Source organism: Pistacia vera, unplaced genomic scaffold, assembly GCF_008641045.1.
Source record: "Pistacia vera cultivar Batoury unplaced genomic scaffold, PisVer_v2 Contig685, whole genome shotgun sequence".
Taxonomy (NCBI): Eukaryota; Viridiplantae; Streptophyta; class Magnoliopsida; order Sapindales; family Anacardiaceae; genus Pistacia; species Pistacia vera.
The window spans coordinates 54,761-79,823 of NW_022196540.1; the positions used below are offsets into that span (position 1 = coordinate 54,761).

General features: G+C 34.2%; 4 protein-coding genes across 4 annotated transcripts; all 4 read left to right on the forward strand.

Moving 5' to 3' along the window:
• Positions 1–668: 668 nt before the first annotated feature.
• LOC116113577 (putative pentatricopeptide repeat-containing protein At3g16890, mitochondrial) lies at positions 669–3,709 on the forward strand. The gene has a single exon (XM_031399724.1). The coding sequence runs from the start codon at positions 669–671 to the stop codon at positions 2,814–2,816; it is 2,148 nt and encodes a 715-aa protein (XP_031255584.1). The 3' UTR covers positions 2,817–3,709.
• A 1,132-nt stretch (positions 3,710–4,841) lies between these two features.
• LOC116113572 (PE-PGRS family protein PE_PGRS18-like) lies at positions 4,842–6,302 on the forward strand. The gene is made up of 4 exons (XM_031399719.1): positions 4,842–4,920; positions 5,008–5,384; positions 5,538–5,763; positions 5,853–6,302. The coding sequence occupies exons 1-4, from the start codon at positions 4,842–4,844 to the stop codon at positions 5,966–5,968; spliced, it is 798 nt and encodes a 265-aa protein (XP_031255579.1). The 3' UTR covers positions 5,969–6,302.
• Positions 6,303–6,429: 127 nt separating this feature from the next.
• LOC116113578 (protein trichome birefringence-like 4) lies at positions 6,430–8,251 on the forward strand. The gene is made up of 5 exons (XM_031399725.1): positions 6,430–6,965; positions 7,053–7,245; positions 7,358–7,551; positions 7,637–7,795; positions 7,870–8,251. Exons 1-5 carry the CDS (start codon positions 6,430–6,432, stop codon positions 8,207–8,209), a joined length of 1,422 nt encoding a protein of 473 aa, XP_031255585.1. The 3' UTR covers positions 8,210–8,251.
• Positions 8,252–10,114: 1,863 nt separating this feature from the next.
• LOC116113576 (AMSH-like ubiquitin thioesterase 3) lies at positions 10,115–18,263 on the forward strand. The gene is made up of 14 exons (XM_031399723.1): positions 10,115–10,218; positions 10,397–10,461; positions 10,587–10,662; positions 10,776–10,976; positions 11,274–11,374; positions 11,785–11,890; positions 11,985–12,031; positions 12,228–12,558; positions 12,719–12,808; positions 12,926–12,988; positions 15,339–15,413; positions 16,282–16,344; positions 17,183–17,235; positions 17,917–18,263. Exons 1-14 carry the CDS (start codon positions 10,120–10,122, stop codon positions 18,089–18,091), a joined length of 1,545 nt encoding a protein of 514 aa, XP_031255583.1. The 5' UTR covers positions 10,115–10,119; the 3' UTR covers positions 18,092–18,263.
• Positions 18,264–25,063: the final 6,800 nt, after the last annotated feature.

The window sequence follows — 25,063 nt, forward strand, 5'->3', positions numbered from 1 at the left end:
CATGTATCAGGTACCTGGACACCTAAATGGTAAACCCTCCTATTTACATATTGTAGCATAAACCCTCCTATTTACATATTGTAGCATAAACCCTCCTTGAAGAAGCACCTACTATAATGGATGATCTATGCACAAAGTATCACATAACTGGCGCGTACGAGGCCACTAACTATCAATGCTGCAGCTTGGTCGGGAGAGTTTTGTGATTCCATGGTGGAAAGAAATAGAGATGGATGGTATACTGAAACTGGGTCAAAAAGATTAATGAGTGGTGTTACATATATGATTAAATATACAAAGTATTGGGTACAAATTGATGTATCACAAATTTCTTCGATTTAATAACTCTCAATTAAATTTTAGTTCATTTAATTGTTGAGGCATCTTCTCTCACGTATTTCCAAAATTCAACCAAGAATTTATGTATTTTAATCATAATAAAAAGGACATTAACTATAATGTTAGAAAAGGATATTTCAAAGTTGATTCTAATAAATTTCCTAGCCCAATATTAAATGGGCCAATAGAGGTAAAGGAGCCAAGGATACGTACCGAATTGTTTAGAACGACATGTCGCTTTGCTACTTCAGACGTCAAGTCGTTTTATATTAAAAAACCTCGTTTCTATGAGCAAGCATGGCCTGCAACCGCTTCTGCAGAGAGGGGACATGAGAGGGTTTTCTTCTTTAGCTTCTAGGGCAACACCTTCACTAAAACATATCTCTGAAGAATCGTCTAGTCACAAAATATCAAACGCTAAACCGAAACCATCTCTCGTTCATAAGCAAACCAACAACAACACTGAAGCATCTTCAAGAGGTAACAACTCCTCTTCTTCTTTACTGAATTCTCGTTTCCTTAATAAACCCAATTCTGTTTCATACTCAAACAGTCCCATTTCAGCTAATAAACGCTTTCAACCGATTGATCACAGTAACATTTCTCAAATTCTTGCTAGAAATGACTGGTTTTTATTGCTAAACCACGAATTGAAGGCTAAAAGGATCAGTTTGGTACCTCAATTTGTAGTGAGTATATTGCAAAATCAAGAAAACCCATTGCACCCTTTGAGGTTTTATATCTGGGTTTCTAATATCGACCCCTTGTTTTCAAAGAATCAATTGGTTAAGGGTGTTTTAGCTAATGTACTTTACAGAAAAGGTCCTGTTATTTTATCTGTTGTGTTGCTTAAAGATATTAAGAACTCGGGTTTTCAACTCAGTGAGGATTTGCTTTGTGTTCTAATTGGTAGTTGGGGCAGGTTAGGATTATCTAAATATTGTGCTGAAATTTTTGGGCAGATTTCTTTTTTGGGTATTAGTCCTAGTACAAGGTTGTATAATGCTGTTATTGATGCACTGGTGAAATCCAATTCCATTGATTTAGCATACTTGAAGTTTCAAGAGATGTCGGTGGATAACTGCAAACCGGATAGGTTCACATACAATATACTTATTCATGGAGTTTGTAGAATTGGTGTGGTGGATGAGGCTCTTCGATTAGTCAAACAGATGGAGGGAGTGGGATATTCACCTAACGTGTTTACATATACAATTCTTATTGATGGTTTTTGTAATGCAAAGAGGGTAGATGAAGCTTTTAGGGTTTTAGAGATGATGAAGGAAAGGAAGGTTAGTCCCAATGACGCTACTGTTAGATCATTGGTTCATGGGGTGTTTCGTTGTTCAGCCCCTCGTAAGGCGTTTGAGTTGTTAATAATGTTTATGGAAAGAGAGCCTGTGATGCCAAAATTAGCCTGTGATACTCTACTATATTGCCTTTCAAACAACTCTATGGCAAGAGAGGCAGCCATGTTCTTGAGGAAGGTTGGGGAGAGAGGTTACTTGCCTGAAAGTTCGACGTTTAACACTACCATGACTTGTTTGATAACTGGATTGAATCTTGATGAGACATGTGGAATTTTTAAGAGTTTTATTGAGCGAGGTGTGAAGCCAGGTTTTAATACGTATCTCATGCTCATTGAAGCCTTATACAAAGCAGGAAGAGGAAAGGATGGGGATTGCTATTTGGAACATATGATCAAGGAAGGACTTGTGCCAAATGTATATTCATATAACATGGTGATTGATTGTTTTTGCAGAGTCAATATGGTGGAGAGGGCTGCAGAGACATTTAGAGAGATGCAAGGTAGAGGTATTGCTCCTAACCTCGTCACTTTCAATACCCTGATTAGTGGGCATTGCAAGGATGGAAAGGTACTTAAGGCTCGTGAACTTTTGGAGATGCTTTTAGAATGTGGTTTGAAACCTGATATCTTCACTTTTAGCTCAATTATCGACGGGCTTTGTAGAGCGCGCCACATTGAGGACGCTTTAAATTGTTTCACTGAAATGGTCGAGTGGGGTGTTACTCCAAATGCTATCACATACAATATTTTGATCCGTTCTTTGTGTGTCATTGGGGATGTCGCTAGATCATGGAGACTTTTAAGGAAGATGCAAGCAGATGGAATAAGTCCAGATATTTACTCTTTCAATGCTCTAATCCAAAGTTTTTGTAGAATGAATAAGATTGAGAAAGCAGAGAAGCTTTTTATTTCCATGTTGACACTGGGTTTGAGTCCTGACAATTATACTTATGGTGCTATTATCAAGGCATTGTGTGAATCAGGAAGATTTGTTGCAGCAAAAGAAATGTTTCTTTCAATGGAAGCAAATGGTTGCATTCCTGATTCTTATACATCTAACTTAATTTTGGAAACTCTGATTCACAATGGCTGCTCTGAAGATGCTTGTGATATTGTGAAAAGATATAATGAGCGGGGTTTTTCTTTAAAATCCACCCCCAATCTTTAGGATCCTGCCTCAATTGTTTCAAAGATTAGTGCCACTTTGTTGAGATTACATTTTGAAGCTGATGTGGGTATAAAGTATCAAGATGTTATGCTTTTTGCATCTGTGGCATCATTTACAATCATATAATCATAACAAGATACTTAATTTTTTTCATGGAAAATTCTTTCACGCTTTCTGGAAGAATATGGCACTCATTCCTTGTGGGATTTATGTACCAGTTGTTAATTTGGATCAAGGGATACAGGTTGCCTGGAGATAAGCCTTTGCAACAGTCGGTATTGCTCAATTTATCCTGCTCAAGGTTCTATGCCATGGCTCTACTGCAGGCAATGGACATGAATCAGCAATGAGAAATTGACATGTAGTTTTATCATTAGGTAAGAATAAACCTGCTCCTATAGCCCCATAGGCAAGGTGCACAATATCAGTAGCTTGCAGTGTTTTTGGGGTGTGAGACAGGTTTTCTTTCCACAACTCACCTTTTGGGTATGACTTAATGCGACATCAATGTTACTATCATACTAACTGGTCAGAAGAGGAAGTATCTGTTGGAAGACGTGATGATTAGGATCAGTTCTTCAAGTTTGAAGACTTCGACATGTATCATCTTTTTATGCAAAGCAACAGCGTGTACCATGACTAATGGAGCTCTCCACAGCCAAGTGGTAACTTCGCAAGGCAAAGCAGAATTGAATCAACAGGGGACATCCAGTGGAAATGTACTTCAGTATTCACTCTGTATAGTGTATACATTCTTTAGGATTACAAGAAAACAGTTGTCACATTCTTCAAAAGTTTTGTTTTCTTTTTCTTCTGGTGGCTATATCATTCTCAGTGACGCTACTCATTAGATGTACCAAAGCTGTGGAATGAATATAATTTATTTTCCTTCACATTGTTTCTTAAAATTATGGGTTTACCTAACCTTATGGAAGGTGCAGAAATGGGATTTCTTAACTCCATTAAGAAATGTCTCTAACACTCCACATGTTCACTTGGACTGTTGCCACTGTCCTCATGTACCAATTCTATGCTTCTCTGCGTGGATTACTTATGCCATGAACCAAAGACTATTTTCCTCCCTGATGAAAAGAAACCTTGGAAATGAACATATTTTTTAGGTTTGATTTTTAACACTATAATAGAAAAGTCCTCAAACTTGCAAGTAATAGTTGGTGACTTGCATTCCACCTACTCTGTCCTTAGTCTTCTCCATTCCTCCAAATTGATACCCTACAAAAAAGCAACCCACCAAGTTTATTCATTTTCCAATTGAATCCACCAAACTTACTTCTGCTATTCAATTCTTACCTTATCCATCTAATTAAACTTCCAGTTAAGTATTTGCACAATGTGAATAACAAGAAAAATCTGAATGATTTATTTCCTCGGCCAATGACAATGAAATGAAAAGTGAACGTATCAGGCAAGATCGCAGATGGGTCTATCAAATTGTTTAAAAAATATTTGAAAATATTTCACTTCAGTCAATATGAGATTAGAAAATTGGGAAGATTAGCAACTAACCATTAAATGCAACAGTTTTGTGCCTTGTGGAACTGCATTTATATAATTAGCCATAGATCACCTCTCTCTTTCACAAGTTTGTACTGCCTTTAATCTTTTATAATGGCATACTCAGTGACCGTTCAGCCTTGCGTTTTAGCTATAGCTCTTGTCTGCATTTCTTTCTTCTGTTGCAACTTTGGTATTTAAAAGAAATAAAGTGTTGTAGCCTTTGCGTTGCTATGGTTTTTGGTTATAATACCTGATTATTTGAACCAACTCTTGACAGGGAAAGCAAATGCTCAAACAGGCATTGGCGGTACNAATGATGGGTCTATCAAATTGTTTAAAAAATATTTGAAAATATTTCACTTCAGTCAATATGAGATTAGAAAATTGGGAAGATTAGCAACTAACCATTAAATGCAACAGTTTTGTGCCTTGTGGAACTGCATTTATATAATTAGCCATAGATCACCTCTCTCTTTCACAAGTTTGTACTGCCTTTAATCTTTTATAATGGCATACTCAGTGACCGTTCAGCGTTGCTTTTTAGCTATAGCTCTTGTCTGCATTTCTTTCTTCTGTTGCAACTTTGGTATTTAAACGAAATGAAGTGTTGTAGCCTTTGCGTTGCTATGGTTTTTGGTTATAATACCTGATTATTTGAACCAACTCTTGACAGGGAAAGCAAATGCTCAAACAGGCATTGGCGGTACAGGTGGCGTTGGTGGTGGTGCAGGCGGCTTTGGTGGTACAGGCGGCGCTGGTGGCGGTGCAGGCGGCTTTGGCGGTACCGGTGGCGTTGGTGGCGGTGCAGGCGGCGTTGGTGGCGGTGCAGGCGGTGTTGGTGGCGGTGCAGGCGGCGTTGGTGGGACAGGTGGTGTTGGTGGTGGTGCAGGCGGCGTTGGTGGTGCAGGCGGCGTTGGTGGTGGTGCAGGCGGCATTGGTGGTACAGGCGGCGTTGGCGGTACAGGTGGCATTGGTGGTACAGGCGGCGCTGGTGGTGGTGATCCAGCTGAAATTGTTGCCAAAGCCTTGCTATGTTTCAATGATAAACATGTAAGTGACATGAACTCTCATAAATGAAAGACGCACCCCATTTTACATATGTTCATTATACTTCAACTTTATTATGATTCTTCCTTCATATTAAATTTCTAACATTTCCTTCTGGAATTATTTTATGTTGATTCCATTTGGACAAAGTTTTAGATTTACAGCAACTGCGAAGAGTCCTGCAGATTGACACAGAGTGGAAACATCAATGTGTCTCCTGAACATGTCGAAGAATACTGCAATGGGCCGTGCCTTACAGAGACACACCTGGTGCTTGACTGCATAGAAGACGTCCTAGCAAACTTCATATTCTACAATAGGGCAACCATAAATGATATTAAAGACACCATCAAGGCGGGTTGCGGCTATGGCCCCGAAAGAGGTAGCTTACTTATTACTAGCTTCTTCAGATAATATTATTTTCCTTTCAATTATTGCCAAATATCATAAGCTGGTGCTTGTGTTGTGTAGGTGACTTCAATGTAGCTGAGCATATTCAAGCTGAAGAAAACAGTGCATACAAGACTCCCTACAAGATTCTGTTTGGTCTCGGAGTGATGATCATAGCTCGTGGCTTATTGCTTTGATAGATGATATGTGGATTGAAATAGATAACTAATGGGATGAATGAGTCTTGCTCATGTTATGTGTTTTACGACTGCCGCAGAAACTCAAGAAAATTTTATGTATTTATTGTGAAAGATTGGTATAAATACTAACAGAATATGTGAGCTATAAATATACATATACGATGCTGTTAACATCCTTGGTTCCTATGTGTGATCTCTCTTTGCATTGGTGAGAAATGGGGCCTGATTAATTGTTATGAGTGATGAATTTAAACTATAAAAAATAAATTTTAAAGAAAGAAAACTGGTTATAGATTGATTTCGGAAGCCAAACTAAAATCAAATTGCAGAGTCGCGAGTTCCACCGAAATAGATAACCCCAATAACGGTTTCTCATAAATCAGAGGGACCATTCCCTCCAAAAAATCTTGCTCTTCACAACTTATTTCTTCCCTAATTCGTTTCCCTCTTTGCTTTCTATGGCATCTTTCAAGAACTTCTTGTCCACTCTAGGGCAGTTCTCAAGAACACTATCATCATCATCATCATGTCCTCTCTCAAATCCAGGATCCCACATTCTACTCATTTCACTTCTCCTTCTCTCAATTCTCCTCCTTTCAGCATCACGGACCAATCACTCACCGGCCATTCTAGTCTCAGTTATTGCTTCCCGCATTCGTGTTGTTGCAAACTACATCTCTCCCTTCTCTTCAATTTCTTCCTCAAACACATGCCTTGTCTTGGACTGTGAGAGCAACTGCACGATCTCTTCAGTCACTGTAATCGAAAGACCTCATAAGAGTTCAAGAAATGATCAAGAAAGTTATAACCTGATAGAAAACCTGAGTTCTTGTGATATCTTTAATGGTAACTGGGTGGTTGATGATTTTGAACCTCTTTACCAACCAGGGTCTTGCCCTTATATCGACGACGCTTTCAATTGCTTCAAGAATGGAAGACCCGATTCTTATTACCTCAGATATAAATGGAAGCCACGTGGGTGTCACATTCCAAGGTTTGGCATCACAACTTTGTTCAAGGATTATATAATATATGGTTCATTCTCCTCTTCATTTTGTACTATTTCTTGGGTTGCGTATAGGTTTGATGGGAGAAAAATGTTGCGGATGCTGAGAGGGAAGAGATTGGTGTTTGTTGGTGACTCTTTGAATAGGAACATGTGGGAGTCTTTGGTCTGTGCATTGAGAGAATCGTTGAAAGATAAAAGCACACTCTATGAGGTTTCGGGTAGGCGACAGTTCAGGACTCAGGGTTTCTATTCTTTCATATTCAGAGTAAATCTTTAATCCTGTTACCATTTTGCTGATTTTGTTCATCCAATATGTCATCCTTATGAAAGAATTTTAGCAGAAGCAATTTATGGTTTATGTTTCTGTGGTGGTGTAGGATTACAACTGCTCCATAGACTTCATCAAATCACCATTTCTTGTTCAAGAATCGAAGATCTCAGATAGGATTGGAAAACGAAGAGACACTCTAAGGCTTGACATGATTCAAGGCCCTTCCTCCAAGTATTATGATGCTGATATAATCATCTTCAACACTGACCACTGGTGGACTCACCACAAAACCTTCAAAGGGTAAAAATATAATTCTCTTTTCACCTTTAACGTTTGCGGACTTCACTAATATTACACTGATCTTCTACTTCTTGCTTCATTTCAGCATTAATTACTTCCAGGAAGGCAGCCATGTCTATAACAGACTTGAAGTTACAGAAGCATACACAAAAGCCTTGAAAACTTGGGCTCAATGGGTTGATGCAAATGTTGACAGTAACCGTACCAGGGTCTTCTTTCGCGGTTACTCAGCTCCTCACTTCAGGTAATTATCTATCCATGAGTAACAAATTAAAGCTTATTCAGAACTTCTGTTGATTGTTGCATTACATTTTACAGGAAAGGGCAATGGAACACAGGTGGGCGCTGTGATGCTGAGGCACAACCCATAACTAATGAGAACTACATGGTTCACTATCCATGGATGATGAAAATCCTTGAATCAGTAATAGCTGAAATGAAAACACCAGTGTTTTATCTCAACATTACAAAGATGTCAGACTACCGACAAGATGGACATCCTTCAATCTACAGGCAAATGGAGATCCCAAGAAGCCCTGGAATGATCCAGGACTGTAGCCACTGGTGCCTTCCCGGTGTTCCAGATTCCTGGAATCAGCTTCTCTATGCCACTCTGCTAGTTTCCCATTATGGCTTGCCTAGCAAATCAAAGAAATGACTTGCAAATGCTCTTGTAATTTTGTGTACTTTTTGGCATGCATCCAAGCTTTGATCTTAAATGTAAAATTTGCAGTATTACTTTTCTGTGTATCTGCTACACATTTTGTTATTAGTGAAACAGTAGCTATCAAATTATGAAGTGTTTTCCCAATTCTCACAATTGATTTTTATTTTTCGAAATTAAAAGACTTAAATTTTGAATATATATATAATCGGAGTATTAAGACCAGCTTGCGTGCATCTCAACCACTGTTTTAAAAGCCGGACCAGACCGGCCGGTCCAACCGGTTGGACCGTGAACCAGTCACGTGTCTAGTTCGGTTTACCCTCAAACCCGTTAATAAGAATTAAGCCGTTTTAAACCGATTGAAAACCGAATAATATAAGTGAACCGCCGGTCCAACCGGACAGGTGAAAAAACCGGTCCACACTTTTAGTCCCTAATACGCGCCCATCATCTTCTCTCACGCAGCCCATTCTTCTCTTCTTCTCAGTTCTCTGTCACGCATCGTCGATTCGTCGCATCCTTTCTTCTCTTCTTCTCTGTCACGCAGCATCACAGCCCCTTCTCATCTTCTTCGCTGGATTTCGATGATAACGCACTCCCCTTCTCCCTTGCTTGATGATGGCAAGACCTCCCTTGCTGGATTTCGATGACGACGCACCTCCCTTCTCCCTTGCTCGACGACGGCAGCACCTCCCTCGTTGGATTTCGACAGTGATGCACCTCCCTTCTCCCTTGCTTAACGAAGGCAGCATCTCACTCGTTGGATTTCGGTGATGATGCCCTCCCTTCTCCCTTGCACGACGACGACAAACGACGATGCCTCCCTCCTTCGCTGGAATCGACGACAACAACACTCTCTTTTGTAAAGATATTTCCACTCTCTTTTTTTTTTTTTTTTATGAATCTATTGCTTTCATGCTTTGATGGATAATTTGTTCACTGAATTGGATAATTAGACTGCTCATTTTAATTTAATGCACCATTCAAATGCATTTATGTGAATCAATGACAGCCATTCAAATGAATGAACCACTCAGTTTTTTTAACTAATTTCCCCTTTTCATTTGGATTAACATTCATTCTACCAAGCCATACATACACATAACACAAATGTTATCTTGTTGTATTTTGTTTTTAGTGTTTTACAAAATTCAAATGCGAACAAAAATTCTAAGAGTTGCAGTGTTGGGTGTGAGTGTGAGAGAGAGAAAGGTTGGTTCTTCATTTGTTTTGAAATTCTTACAAATGAATCCCTTTACATTTAAGTTAACACCAAAGACACCCTTATAATAACAATAACATATCCTTTATTAAGTTTGACGGTTTTTTTAAAATATGCTGACATCAACATGATGTGTGATGATGTCACCGATTGAACCGTGACCGACCATTAGAGCGAGTTGCTCTCCGATCCGGTTTTTAAAACAATGACTAAGTTCTCGATGTTAACAACTATTTTAGAATTGCAATATTAAAAAATAAATTTGAGAAAAATAGAATAATGTCCTGATTAAATACACAAATATTAATTTAACTTTGACATGCATTCATTTTAATATTACCTCCTAAATTAAAGTGGCAAGTGCTATGATTACATTAGAGATTGACCAAATTGCCCTTATGTTTGGCAAGAAATCACTAGAACATACGCAGAAATTGAGTGTCAAATATCAATAACCGTGTCGAACCAAAATTTCTTTGCACCTCACTATGTCGACAGAAAAGGTAAAAACGACCTCCATCCTTCAAAACGACTGAGTTTTCACATTCCTTAACTCGCACGTTGAACCTTTTGATTCTAGATTCCGATCACGAACAGCGAGAGGATTCGTGGCGTGTCGCCTGAGAAGCCGATCGGAGTTTTATAGAGCGGGCAATAGTCGCCGCAAACGATTAACAAAATGAGGATCAACGTCAATTCTATCACTAGGAGAGTCGAAGTCGATAATCGAATTCCTCTCCGATATTACTATCGAATCGCCGATAATCTCCTCAAACAGGTTCCGTTCTTTTAAGTTCTCTGATTATCTTCACGATTAAGTTATGAATTGGCGTTATTTACTTGATTCCTTCAATTATATGCATTGTTATTAATTTTTTTTATAAAAATATTATTAACATTGTCGTGTTTTGTTTTAATTTTCGATCATATTTAGTGAAAGTTTTTGTTTTGTCCAGGCTAGTATTTATCGGGAGGAGAAGAATATTGTAGATTTGTATATAATACTACTAAGATATTCAAGGTAGAGACAGCAACATAATTTAGTAATTTGATAATTATTTTCGATGTTTTTGAATTCTCTCTTAAGAAAATCAGAAGCATAGGCCTATCATCAATTTTTTTTTTTTTTTTTTTTTAAACTTGCAGTTTGGTGTCAGAAACAATACCATTTCATCGGGACTACCAGGCGATACTTCCAAAAGAAAGAGCTACTTACAAGAAGGTGAGCCTGAGGTTTATTAGTTCATTTAGTTACTCTATGTGACCTTGAGTATGTGTAATGCGTTAGTATATGAGTAACATTGTGTGATTGGTATTTATGGTTGTTTGTTCCAGAGATTGATTTCTGTGCTCGATGAACTTGAGTCTTTGAAGCCAGAGTTCCAGCATCGAGTCAATGAACTTAATAGGGCCCATGGAACAGCTCAACTGGTTGAACTTGATAGCGCAGACAGGACTTCATATGGTGCAGAAACGTCTTCTTTGGAATGGCCTATTGTCGATAAAACCTCTCATTCTAGCATGGATACAAAGCGGGTACAGAACTTAAGCATTAGCGTGTTTGATATATTATTCGCAAAACTGTGAAACGATAGTAGCAGTGTTAATTTATTGATGTTATCTTCATTGAATTGTATGTTAATTATGTGCTGAAGATGTTTCTTTCAGTTGTTGTTCTCTGTGGTTTTCCCTTTCCCTTTTTCCTCCTTTTAATTGCTCCTAAATCATACTGTTGATTCAGCTCCATATAATAATTTTTCTTCTGCTTATTCACAATTTAATTTAGGATTTTCTGTTTGTTGGTTATTTATATTATTTTTCATTTGGCTGCAGCCTTCCAGCATGGCAATTCAGTCTTCATTGAGGAATAATAATGATCGCACCCAAGTTTCATCATCGAGTTTTGTGCAACTTGACAAGCAGTTCCATAGACTGTAAGTACTGTTTTCTTTTTTGGATAGTAGAATCATCATTTAGAAGCATGGGGAAGTGTAGAGGAGATATTCTGCTTTTTAGTTAGTAGGCAGTAGCAGTTGAGTTACAGTTTAGGGCAAGATCTGCAGTCCGTATTAGTCAGTTGTTTTGCTTCATGAAGGTTTTCTTGTTATATAGTTGTAAAGAAGGAACTGTTATGCTTTTTTGTGGTGCTGTTATGTGGAGCTCTTTTCCTTCTTTTGTTTCTTGAACTTATATTCTTTCTTTTATCTATGGTTCGACTGGATTTGGCTATATGTTTGGAAGTTAGACTACTTATTTTTATTAGATTATGTCTATAAGATAAAATTTAGTGTGGCAATTTCGATAAGGTCTACATACATAGAATGATTCTCCTGGATATGTGCAGATCTGTTAACCTGCCTCTTCCAAACAAAGAAACTTTGTCTAGACACTCATTCTTAGGTCCAAATGGTCTTCGAGGACAATGGCTTGGTCCTAGTGCAGGGACAAAGGTAATATTTTCTAGAATTTTCATAACTGATGATGTTATATTTGCTTTGGTTCACTGAACTGTAAAACGACATGAAATGTTGTTGTGTAATACAGGTTCAATATCCAAGCAGCACTGACCTATCCCCAAATGAAGATACAAGGTAAAACTTTTACTTGTTTTTGTTTAAATATTCAAATATGCTTATTTTACTTGGCTTATTTTTTTGATAGGATTCTTTTATTTTATCTTTTATCATTTGAAAGTTTACATGCTCTCCAATATACTTCTTGTTAAGTTTCTTTCAATAAAGTGTGGCTTCCTTAACTCTTTTTGTTTGGTTTTACCAACCATTGTAGCCTGAATCAGGCTGGTCCTTATGATATGGTTCCATCAAAAGTTGGTGATTCTGGAGGGGCTGTACCTACTATGGAGTCCGTTCTTTCCTTAGATGATGGTAGATGGTTAAAACCTGCGGAGGATTCGTGTCCTCCAATGGTTAATGAAGCAAGGGAAGATCCTTTTCAGTTTGTCAGTATCAAGCAACCTTCTCCTCCTCCTGTTCTTGCTCAAGTGCAGCAGGAATTTGCTCCAATCTCTCCAGCTAAAGTTGCTGATCCAAGACCTGGTCCAGCCAAGCCTTCTCAGGATGGAACACTGAACTCTAGTTCTTATCAACATTTACACATTGTAGGTCTCTCTGTGCTGATATATATGTTATTGTGGCTTTTTTTTTTTTTTCTTTTTTTTTTTTTTTTAAATTCTGGTGGTATTCTGTTATCAAATCGTGGTTATGATACTTATAGCACTTGATTTCGACTGATGCTTATTCTTTTGACTTTACCTGCAGCCAGTAAAATTGATGCAAGATTTCTTGAGATTGGCTCGGGCAAATACAGAAAAAAATTTAGAAACCTGTGGCATTCTTGCTGGTTCGCTGGTAAGAGAACTAAGCTTTTTACTGGGAACAGATATACTGCTTGCTTTTTTGTGGGTAAGTGGTAACATCCAGAAGTGCTGACGCTGTTTCTTATATTTTGCTTTTATATGGCTGTAGAAAAAGAGGGTTTTCCATATCACTACACTCATTATCCCAAAGCAGGAGTCAACATCTGATTCGGTATGATAGCAATTATTTTTGTTTAATTTTTTATCCATTTTATTAATTAGTTTTGAGTTTGTCCTGTCAAATAGTAGTTTAACCTTTTTAGCTTTAAGGTTCAGTTTTGGCATTTTGTTTGTGTTTTAATTACTGTGTACTTAGCTACCATCAATTTTGTGCTGCTGACTCGTGAACTTTGAATCTGTGAATAAGTGGTAGAAATTCAGGGTTCATTTGGACTCATAAAATGCATACATGTTGGACATAATTTAAGATTTTTGGACATTCTAGATAAACCTAAAAACAAGTAGTTTTTCTCCTTGGGAGGTATACCTTTACTCTATTAGATGCAAATAACATGTTCAAAAATATTTCTGCTCCTATGTGGAGAGATACATATGTGCTTTTACTTCTCCTTTGATTAGCTAAAGTGTCTCCCACACCTAAGATATAAAGCTCATCTTTTCAGCAGTTCCATATAATGCTTGTTGATTTTGGTTGCAATAATTACTTTACGACCAATATTTGATCTTATTCACGTGTTTTGTCCCAAGATCTTGAAAGACACAATGAATAGGGAAAAAATAAACACCACAGTTAAATGTATTAGTGATTTGACTGACAAAAAATAAATTAAAAGGAACGTGAGGAAGACACAAAACAGAGGAGAGAGATATAGATTTGGTGGGATTAGCAGTACCACACCCTATAACAGACGCAGTAGACCCATTAGCTAAAGTGACAAAAGACAAATCAGAAGAGGAAGTGAATGACGAAAAGATACCTGTATCACCTGTCATATGATGAGTAGCACCAAAATCAATTACCCAATTGAGACTAGAAGCAGACACACAAGCTGTAGGATTACCTAACTGTGTCAAGGTAGCGGCAATTGATGGAATGGATGACGAAGGACTAGCAACCTGTGTGAGGTGAGCATACTCATCGATAGGAATAGTAACCATGGAAAGAGTGGCAACATGGGCATATTTTTGAGACCCTTGCCCATTCTGAGGCTTCCCATGAAGTTTCCAACAATACCTTTTGACATGTACCTCAGCACCACAATGGAAACAAATGCAAGTACCACGACCACAACTACTCTCCATATCCTGACTCACCCATTTGTTTCCTTTACCATTGTTACTCTTCATGTTAGCTAAAGCAACATGATCTGTAGCAGAATCTTGTGCGTGGTGCCTCTATTTTTCCCTTTACTAACCCTAAGAAGACGAGCGTAAACATCAGTAAGAGAAGGAATTTTGTCACTAGTTAGGAGCTGTGTCCAAATTACATCATATTCTGTACTCAACCCAGCTAGAAAACACTACACAATCACTTGGTCCTCTTGTTCTTTCATCGTCACAACATCTATAGTCACAGGAAATATAGCCTGCTTGTCTTGAACAGCTTGTTTCACTTCTGTATAATACTCAAGTAACGTCTTTTCCTACATATTAGCTCGATAAATCCTTAACAACAAATCATGAACATGGGACAAGTCTTGTTTACTAGAGAATAAAAACTCAAGATTCTCCCATGATTCTTTAACTGTATCACAAGAATGTTCTGTTAATGTTGGAAACATATCGTCTAACAGTTTGTTGCCATTGAACCTAATTTTGCTTTCTCAATAGTTTCCGATCCATAATTTTGGTGGAAGGAGTGACTGAAATTTCAGTCACTATATGTTTGCTGGAATCTCCCATATTTGCAATAAAGCACAACTCAATAAACCCAACAACCAAATAAATCACCACAGCTCAATAAACCAACAATCAAATTCAATCACTTAATTCAAACAAACAAACAACACTGTCAAATGACTTTTAAAATTCAAATCACCAAATCCACACTTCCAATTCTAACAACTGATACCAACAACTCAAACAATTGCTAAATAGAATAAATAAACAGTCTGACTAGAAATCAGATCACCGGAGAAACAAGGACAGACCAAATCGAAGAGAGAGAAACCAAATCAGAAAAGACAGAAAGCAGATCAACCGAGGACAGACCAGTTGCCAGAAAACGCACAGATACTGTTCACGAGACACTGTTCATGTGATGCTGGAAGTTGCCGGAAAAGCCACAGAAGACACCAGACAAAGCCATATGTGGTTTCTATGGTTTTGGCTCTGATACCATGTTCGTAGAGAAGGAATTCATATATTTTATTCAATTAAAAAAATACAATATAAAACCCTAATATATTTACCGTATCACAATTACATAATTACCCTTACCTATATTTACACTATTCCTAACAGATATCTCTACATTTATATATTGTCAGATTTTCATTATATCTTCATTTTTATTTATACGCTTTTGGTACTATTGCACTAAAACAAATTTTAATGTTCAGTGTCAGACATTGAATGAAGAAGAAATTTTTGAAGTTCAAGACAGATTATCTCTTTTTCCTCTTGGTTGGATTCATGTAAGTTCTTGAGAGCCCTGATGGCCTGTAACTTTTCATCTATTCTAGAATTTTTTGCTATTAAATACATGTTCTCATTTGTGGTGGCTCTTTATATTTATTCGGAACAAAGATTCTCAAAAGTTCTGATTTTGTATCTTCTGGATTCTTCTTTTGTGTTTTTCTGGATCATTCATTCTTGGTAGGTACATGGTGAATTAGTGATTATCTGAGTTGTGTTAGCTTTTCCTTCTTTATCATTAAGCATGACTATGAATATACTTCTTCCAGTTCGCAATTGTATGGACTGAAAAATGAATTAAGTGTAGTGATAAATGATCATGTTCCCCTCAATTTGGAATTACTCAAAATATGAAGTCACTTGAAATTAGAAATGTTAGAAACTACTTCAATTGAGTGTTGTCTTGATTTGTTAATTTTGGAAGTAGGAGAGGAATGATGAGATGATAGAGAGAGAGGGGTAAAAAAAGACGAAAAGGAAGAAATGTTTAGAATGCAGAATTGAATGTTATTGATAGAACAAAGGGACATCTAACATGTTGTACTTTAGAGTAAATCATTCTCTTATTATCTTTGTATGTCCGGGACCCTTTTAAGTTCTTATTATGGTGCATTTCTCGGCTAAGTTGGTACTAGGTGGGACATTTTGTATAAAAATATAAAAATGCTGATCCGTTTGATAACTCATGATAGCATACCTATGAATGCAAATAAAAGTAATTTAGTGCTCATAAAACTTAACTCGCTTTAATTAAATAGGCAGGCTATACTATTAGATGCATTAACTTATGAGTCAATAGTTAATATCCATGGAGGTTGTTATATGGAGGTTATGTTGTTGTTATCTGAATCTTATGTTTATTTTCAGACACATCCATCACAGACCTGTTTCATGTCATCAGTGGATCTTCACACTCATTACTCATATCAGGTGAGAAACAGTGATGCTAGTTATCTTTTACTTGGGTTATAGTTTGTATGTATGTTTTCATGTTTCCTTAAAAGTTTGATCTTTGTAGCGATGCATTCACCTTCTCTTGTTGAAAGGAAGTATCCATTTGTACATTTCTAAGTTTTTTTCTGAAGTAAGGTCGATTCTATTTTTCTTCTATCATAAAAAGAGTGATTTTGCCACAAAAAAGCTGGATATGGAATCTAAGACCGAATAGCATTTTGCAGTAACTATTTAATCTTTACTTTTTCTGAAAGAGAGCAATCTATCTGCAGGAAATCCTGAATGGTTAGTCTGTAAGTTCTAGAATACAAGGACTTTTTTCGCATCTATTGTAGTAGTAGTTCATTTATTCATATCAATATGCAAAAATACTCTAAAACGGAAGGCTATAAATAAACAGTAAAAGAACTCCAAATTTAAGCAACTGTGGTTTCACTATTTTTGTAATTTCCTATATATATATATATAGAAAAAATGATAAAAAACTTAATGTGATACTTAAGTTGCAGTACTTTTTAAACAATTAGTAGATGTATTAAATTCTGAAGATATCAGTCTAGTAGCACCAGAAACTCATGCTCTGTAGAGGTAATGCTCATGGTGATGTGACTAATTAACATGTGAAAACTTGTAAAAGCAGTACATTTTATGTAGTTTAACAAACATTAGCTGTATATCTCACAATTTAGGACATGGCTGCATAAGTGCATATAGCCTTGTTGTGTTTTCCTTCTCTCATGAGTGTCCTCTGCATATATCATCTACCTTTATTGTGTACTTCACTGAATGGTCTTCCTTCTGTGGACTTTTTTAGATTATGTTGCCTGAAGCTGTTGCTATCGTCATGGCTCCAACTGATACATCAAGGTAAGTTGCTGTCTCCTCTTGTGAGTATTGCTTTAAATTCAATCTACAGGAATAACTGAAGATTATCTTTGACAAGAATGTGTGATTGGAAAAGGAAGAATCTCCATAAATTTTTCTTAATTGCAGGAGTGCCTAACAATGGTCAATGGCAAGAAACTGAAAATTATTCCTTTGGTTATAAGTTATAACTAAACAGTCATGTTTCTAAGCAACATGTGCTCTGTGGAATACATGAGGCTCAAATTTTGTATATTAATGTTTTTGTGCATGAAAAGTTGATATCTTGTAGAAGATGTCTGACCAATTATTCATGGTGCTTAGTCCAAAATATTAAATTAGGATTTTCTTGTACAAAGAGGTATGGTTGTCTGTTTCTGGCCTTTTGGTCCTTGTTTTGTGTCTTCATTCTCTTAAAACCTTCCAGGTCTATTTTTGCTGGCTAGATCTCTTAGTTCTGAAGAAAACATTTAATTCTTTGCCTACCCATTAGAAAGACATCATCAAAAAAATTTCAAGAAGGCAAAACACAAACTACTAAAAACAAACAATAATTAGAACTTTGAATATAATTATTTTTGTTACAAATTTTGGATAAGAAATTACTGACAAATGAAAAATCATGTGGCCCCTTTATATGCATATTACTAATGGCTTGCTAACATATTTTCTATGATACTGCAGTCCACATGGCATATTTCATCTCTCTGATCCTGGTGGTGTGTCTGTGATACGCAACTGCCAGCAGCGGGGATTTCATCCCCATGAAGAGCCTTCAGATGGAACCTCTCTCTATGAGCACTGTTCTCATGTCTTCATGAACGCCAATTTAAGATTCGATGTTGTTGATCTTCGGTAAGCTTGCAATCCCCGACATAAACCATGTATTCAAGTAAATATTATAAACGAAAGGAAGTACGTAAACAGAACATCTTTTTTCTGCCGATAGTTATGATGTAAATTCAACTCCTTTCCTGAGTAGATATTTGATAGAAATAGCGGAAATTTTTTTAACCATAAGATTGAGATTATTGTAAGTTTGTAACACTTATTCAAAATGTACTGTAATTGTAATAACTTCACTAAAGACACGAAGTATGTGTGATTGACCATATAATTATCAGAAGCTACATTGTTGATCGTGGAAATGGGTTTGTCTAATTATGTAAATGACACTGTGCTCGAAATATTATACGGAAGTTTGTTTCCATTTCCATTTAAAGGCCTTTGAGTCTTTGACATGCAGCCGCAGCAGGTACAGTACTACAGTGTTCAATTTATGGGGAAGAAGGTTCTCTCTTCTTCAATGAATACAATCAAATAATTCAATTACAACTTCTCTGAAATGGATGGCATGTAGAAGGACAACACTTGAGATGATTTGAAATTCGTGAGATTCTTTGTTGTTGTCGTCCTTGAGGGAGAGGATGAACATGTTAAAGCAATTTTGAATTACGTAAAGTGATCAACATTGATTCACTTAGTAGATTTGGACCACAACCNCTGATGTCTAATCTAAAATTATTAAGCAATAAAACAAGTTTAGTGATATTAATTCTAAACACAGGTCTTTTCTACAAACTTCTTTCTTTTTATATTAAATTTTGTATACTCAATTATATTATATTGGTCGTTTTGAAGCGTAAACTTTGATTATTCACTTGAATACTTCATCTAGCCAGGTAGCTGGTATTTTCTAATATTAATTTCAAATAATTTTGAAAATATTTTAGAAAAAACCGTTTTGATTTATTTGGCCTAGCTTTGCAAGCCAAAAGCAAATTGTGGTATTGATTAATTTCATTCCTTATGCAAATGATATGATTCAATGTTTGTATATGTTTGAAATCGCTTTTGTTTTCAAAGATTGTTCAATTAATCTTTCAAGAAATTATGCAACATTGGGTTATGAAGGTGTGAAGATGTATATTGTAATGAACATATGACATTATCCGATTGTATATTAGTTAATATTGTAATTTGAATTATTACAGTTATTCTTTCTTATAGATATCTCGATTTTTAAAAATTTGGACCGATAATTCTATCAATAGTTTTATATGAAAAGACCTTTTTAAAAAAAAAAAAAAAAAAAAAAAAAAAAAAAAAAAAAAAAAAAAAAAAAAAAAAAAAAAAAAAAAACCTCTTATATTAGAAAACTAATAAAAAATTTACCTTTCAGTGTACTATCCAACATTGTTCAATTTTCATATTTTCGTCATTCTTTATTATTATCAGAATTGAGAGGACAAGAAAGGCAATTGAAGAGAGTCAGAGTATACCCAAAAAATGTATGTCAAAATTGAGAAGACAAGAGAGACAATTGAATCGAATTGTCTGTATTGAGTTGTTGTGAATTGAAAGTGTATATATTACCTCATTTATACAAAAATTCAATAACTATGTAAAGAAATATAATATTATCATAATTGTGTAATCTCACTAAATGAGGCAACACAATATCAACATTTCATTTTTGCATGTCAATTATAAATATTATTGTTAACAATTTTATACAAAAATACAAAATTCTCATTCTTAAAAAGGAATTTTGATTGAAATTTTATGCTTTAATACAAAACTATCATTAATAATTTGGGTCTAGATAATGTATATATTGAGAAATTTGACTAATGCTTTATGTTTTAATAATACAGGGTTTAGATTTAAAAAAAAAAAATGAGGACAGTAACACTTTCTTGAACGATAGCAAATGATATTTTTGCTTAAAAATTTTATAATCCATTGTGTATAAATTATAAAACCCAGCTGGACTAAAACACAGAAGTCATAGAGAATTTAATTAATAAAAATTTATTGATTCATGAACCGACAATTGAAACCATGCAAATCTGAAGTGACAATTAGATTACTCAAAACAAAACTTAATTAGCAAGATTTAACGCTTAATTAATTAATAATAATGATTAGACATTGACCATTTTCCCGAAAGCATTATATAAATAATGTTGTTTATATTCTGAAGAAACATGCACCGGCAGTAGTATTTGGTTCTCATACAGCCACGTGATCCGTACTGTTAAGTTAAGTAATTAAATTAATGAAGGCATGTAAAAGAAGAAAACTATATACTGTATTAGTACATCATTAACAACCACCACCTATGATTAATCAAATAAATTAGGGATATCATTAAGATATCGGTAATTTACAACATGGAATGTAAAACTTGTAACAACTTCAACATCTTACAAATATTATTGTAAGATGAGAACATCACAAATAGGATTATATTAACAATTTATGAATGTAGACTACAAAGTAACCGTTAACTATTGTCGGTAAACGATGTTTACTTGAGATTGAATATATTAATTTATTAGGACCATACTTATATAACGTTGGATTCATCTCATTAGACTGAAATAATATTTTACAATTCAAATCCAATAATATTATATACGACTTTTATAAAATTATATCAGGATGTTCTGGTTAGAGAATTATTATGTCAGTTATTCTCTAGTCAACACATTCTGATATTAATTTTATCAAGTTTATATTTATATATATTTAGGTTTATCTTATTGGACTGAAATAATATTTTAAAACTCAGATCCAGTATACACGAATGGTTTTAACGAAATTATACTATGACGTTGTGACTAGGAAATTACCATCTTTTAATCTTTCGTCAATACATCATAATATCAATTGATGTCTTGTTTTGTTTTTTTAGAAAAATTCACGATAAATATTGCTAACATAAGGGCTACGTTATGAGGTGAAATTTAAACCAATTTTCATGTATAAAGAATCTAAAAGCTTTTATGTTTTAGAGTATTTCTCACAATAAAAAAAGATTGTGTCCGAAATTTTTAAAAATTAAAGATATTTACTAGAGAGAATGACCAATAGGGCTGTTAGGTCTCCCTTTTAAATTTTATATATAAATATATCAAATTTCATCTCTTAAAATCCATTTCTGACATTTTAACTTCTTTTATTAATTGTTGAACTTACCCTTTTAAATGCTAGCTCAAATGCAATTTCTTTGTTCCAACACTAAAAATTTCTATATATATTTTGTTGAAGATGAACAAAAAGTTACTGAGACAGATAGAAGGGATATAGGATAAAGATGAGAAAAGACATTGAAACTTTGAAAGACGACAAGTGGGGATAATCAAGTTTGTTTGGCTTTTTAAGAATAAACAATTAAATAACTTAAAAGAAAAAGATGATCATGGAGGCTGTGGCTGTCGGTAACAATACTTTATAGAGAAAAACCTAGAATGGGACGGTGGTCCATCAAGCTTAATGATGCTTAACCCATCTTTATCACACAATTAGCTAGGGTTTGAAGAAGAAGAAGAAGAAGAATGAATGAATGAACAAAAAGCTTTAGGTTTAGCTTTAACTTTTCTTCATGAATTTTGGTTATGGAAATCGGAAAATCATCATCATTGACTTGCCAAGGACATTTTTTCAGCACCCAGCACTCCTGCCGATTTTATATTTGTGTCAATGGTCTCTCCCTTCGAGGAAAAAAACAAGTCTCTTGTTTTGATCTACATAAAAAGACTGTTTTGAAAGTTGATAAAAAAGAATTCGACTCATCAATGCTATGCGGACAAATTCAATTCACCAACTCATTCAATAATTAGTTTGATACGGGAATCTTAATATTTCTAATTAGGTGATTTTGCGGATTCTACATATGATCAAATGGCAATAACTTCTTAAGGTTATACAGTTTACAATGAGGGTCATGCTTAGATACCAATAGATGCAAATTCATAAAACTTTATGAAAACTTGGTTAGTTGTTTGGTTCGAAAAATGTATTTCTAATATTTACTTACCGAAAAAAAAAAAAAAAAGCTTTAAATAAACTTAAAAAGAGTTTGTGGGAGAAGTTCAAAGTCTATTTAAAACCCTTTTCAAATTTTTTTTAGGTTACATTGCATTTCAAAAGCGCGTATAAAATTTAAAATAAGCTACTTTACGGCTTATAGGAGAAGCTCAAATTTTTCACAAAAGCTCTACTCGTATTAAAAGTCATTTTTAGTAAATTAATATTAGTTCTTTTACATTTTCCTAATCAAACAACGTCTATCAAAATTTTCACAAACCTCTACTCATATAAGCTTTACTCTAATTAGTACTTCTTCCATAAACTGACCGTAAAACTAGCTTGTAAGGGGAGGGTATCAAAAAGTTAATAAACCACCACCCACATACTTAGCCATTTGTAAGATCCTAACATAGTCTTTAACATGAAATATTTGGTTGAAATATTATCTTGTACTTATTAATTGTTGTCAACCAACGTTGGTTGGATTTTATAAAATATTGATGTCTTCAGCTTAAGCTTTTCATATGTGTTTTTATATAGAGAATGAATAAAAATAATTAATATTACACATATAAACTTTATACACACAAAATTAATGAAAGAATAACATAAACTTGAAACTATATAACTAATTAACTAAAATTCATACCCATATATAAGAGGTTTTTTTTTTTCTCTTTTGGTGTTAAATAATATACAATCAAATGGGCCAGAGATAAGATCTAGCTCATTATTTGCAAGATTCAGGTTCTAAATCTAATAATTAATTATTTATAAAATTAAATAAATGTTAGAGATTTTGTATGTACAAGATTAGTAAATATATTATATATACAACAAGTATATAATTATCATATCTTAAAGAGTAGGTAACTGTTTACTTACGTAACAATTCTTCCTTTTTGTATAGTTAATGTAATATTATGGTATCTCAAACTAATAATAAATAATCTCTAAAATCATGAGCTTGTATTTCTTATAATTTAATTCTATAGCACACAAGTAATCCCACTTGTAATAATAAAAAATAAGAAATTTTATGCCTCTTATGTAAAGAGTATTTAATACATTTTCGTGTAGATGATTTACTACTATTTTCAACCAAAAAATAAAAAATAAAAATAGCCTTTCCAAAAGTAAACTAGCTCTACCCAGAGATTCGCTACAAACAAAGATTTAATAAATCTATATAAAAATTAAAAAAAAAAAAGCCTTTCCAAAAATAAACTAGCTCTACCCAGAGATTCGCTACAAACAAAGATTTAACAAAATCTATGTTATTGAAAAAAAAAAAAAAAAACCATATTTGTTATGATATTCATATATATTTTTTAAATAGATAAAAAATTAGACCGATGTAAATAATTCATTTTTCAGATGTCTTTTAATAAGGTTCAGATTTTAAAATAATATGAATGTAAGAGATACGTAGTCTTACATTAAATTGATATAAATCTCTTTTACGGACGTTTGTATGACATAAAAAAATATTTTTATTATTATACCATTAACTTGATATCCCATTATAATTTTAAACTTTTCTAATCTATTCTTTGGATTATAAAAAGGATATTTATAAACTAATCATCTCATGTGTCCTCTTTTAACTATTGGTTTAGTAATATTATGGGATTAACCTTGAATTTAAAAGAAAGATTAGCCAATCAATTACTCTCTTATCTGAGCAAATTAATTATAGAAAAGAATAGTAATAAAAGTCTGCCTTGGCGGCAAGTGAAACAACGGTATTGATATGATAACCTCCTAGAAGCAAAAAAAGATGGATTACTATTAAAGGCTTGATAAAAAGATTTTACTTTGTCTTCATTGTAATGATTTGATGGAGGGGAAAACCAAAATTGACATTAAGTAAAAGATTCACGAACGATCAATCGACAATTAAGTTTCTTTAGAAGTTTTATATCACGGCTTTGTTGATTAACTTTTCCACGTGATTTCCTCTCAAAAATGAATAAATATTCAATGAAAAGTATTGTTTATAACAGAAAAACTAGGAAAAGCCAAGGGCTAAAATCATGAAAGTAGACATATCCCAATCATAACAATCTTCGTTGACACCAAGAAAATTGACTTCCTCAAGCAACGGTTGAGTGAAGAAAGGGTATGCCCCTCTCTTGCTACAAACTTTAATTAATTTATAATATAAAGTTTTATTATATTTGTAACTCTATATGACTTCAACATATGATATTTATAATCAATTTTATTTATATTATTAAGTCTAGAAGAAGGAGAAGGAGGGAGAGAGAGAGAAAGAGAGAGGGAGCTTTTTTAATTAATTACACGTTGAATTTTGATGCAAGAAATGATGTGGGTTATCTTTGAATCATTACGTCGCTTCTCCAAAATGGCCATATTATCATTCATCCTCCACCAGCAATCATATCTCTTTTCCTTGTTTAGTAATCTTATTATATAATTTTAATTTTTTAAGTAATTACTATGGTCATATCCTTGATCTACGTACCTCTCATATACAATTTCTCATAAAAAATTGGCCCCTGCTATATATAGTAAGCTGGGTATTGACTCCATGCATGGGGTAAATTATGTAGTTAATTTGATAAATAATATAAACACCAATTTCAAGTGGAATATAGACAAGACAAGTTTAACTAGATCTAATTAAATAATTAATTAACAATAAGCTCAAGTATGTAAAAGATATGGTTTAAGTAGTTTAATTATTTAATGTTACTTGTTTAAGTATGCTTGTAATTTTATAATATGAAAGTGTGCAAATCGTGGTAGACACCAAAATCATCTTCAAATCTTTGTTAAAATATTAACAATTAGTGTGTTAATTACTCATAATTAGAGTGAAGAATATTCATACTTGATCTACTTAGGACCTTATTATAAGTTTTAATTAAGAAAATTAATTATTAAAGTAGTTTCACCACCATATTGGTTAAGCTCTTGTTGCTTCTTAAAGGTTATACAATAGTTTTTGTATTATATACTAATCAATATTGACTTAATTTTAATTAAT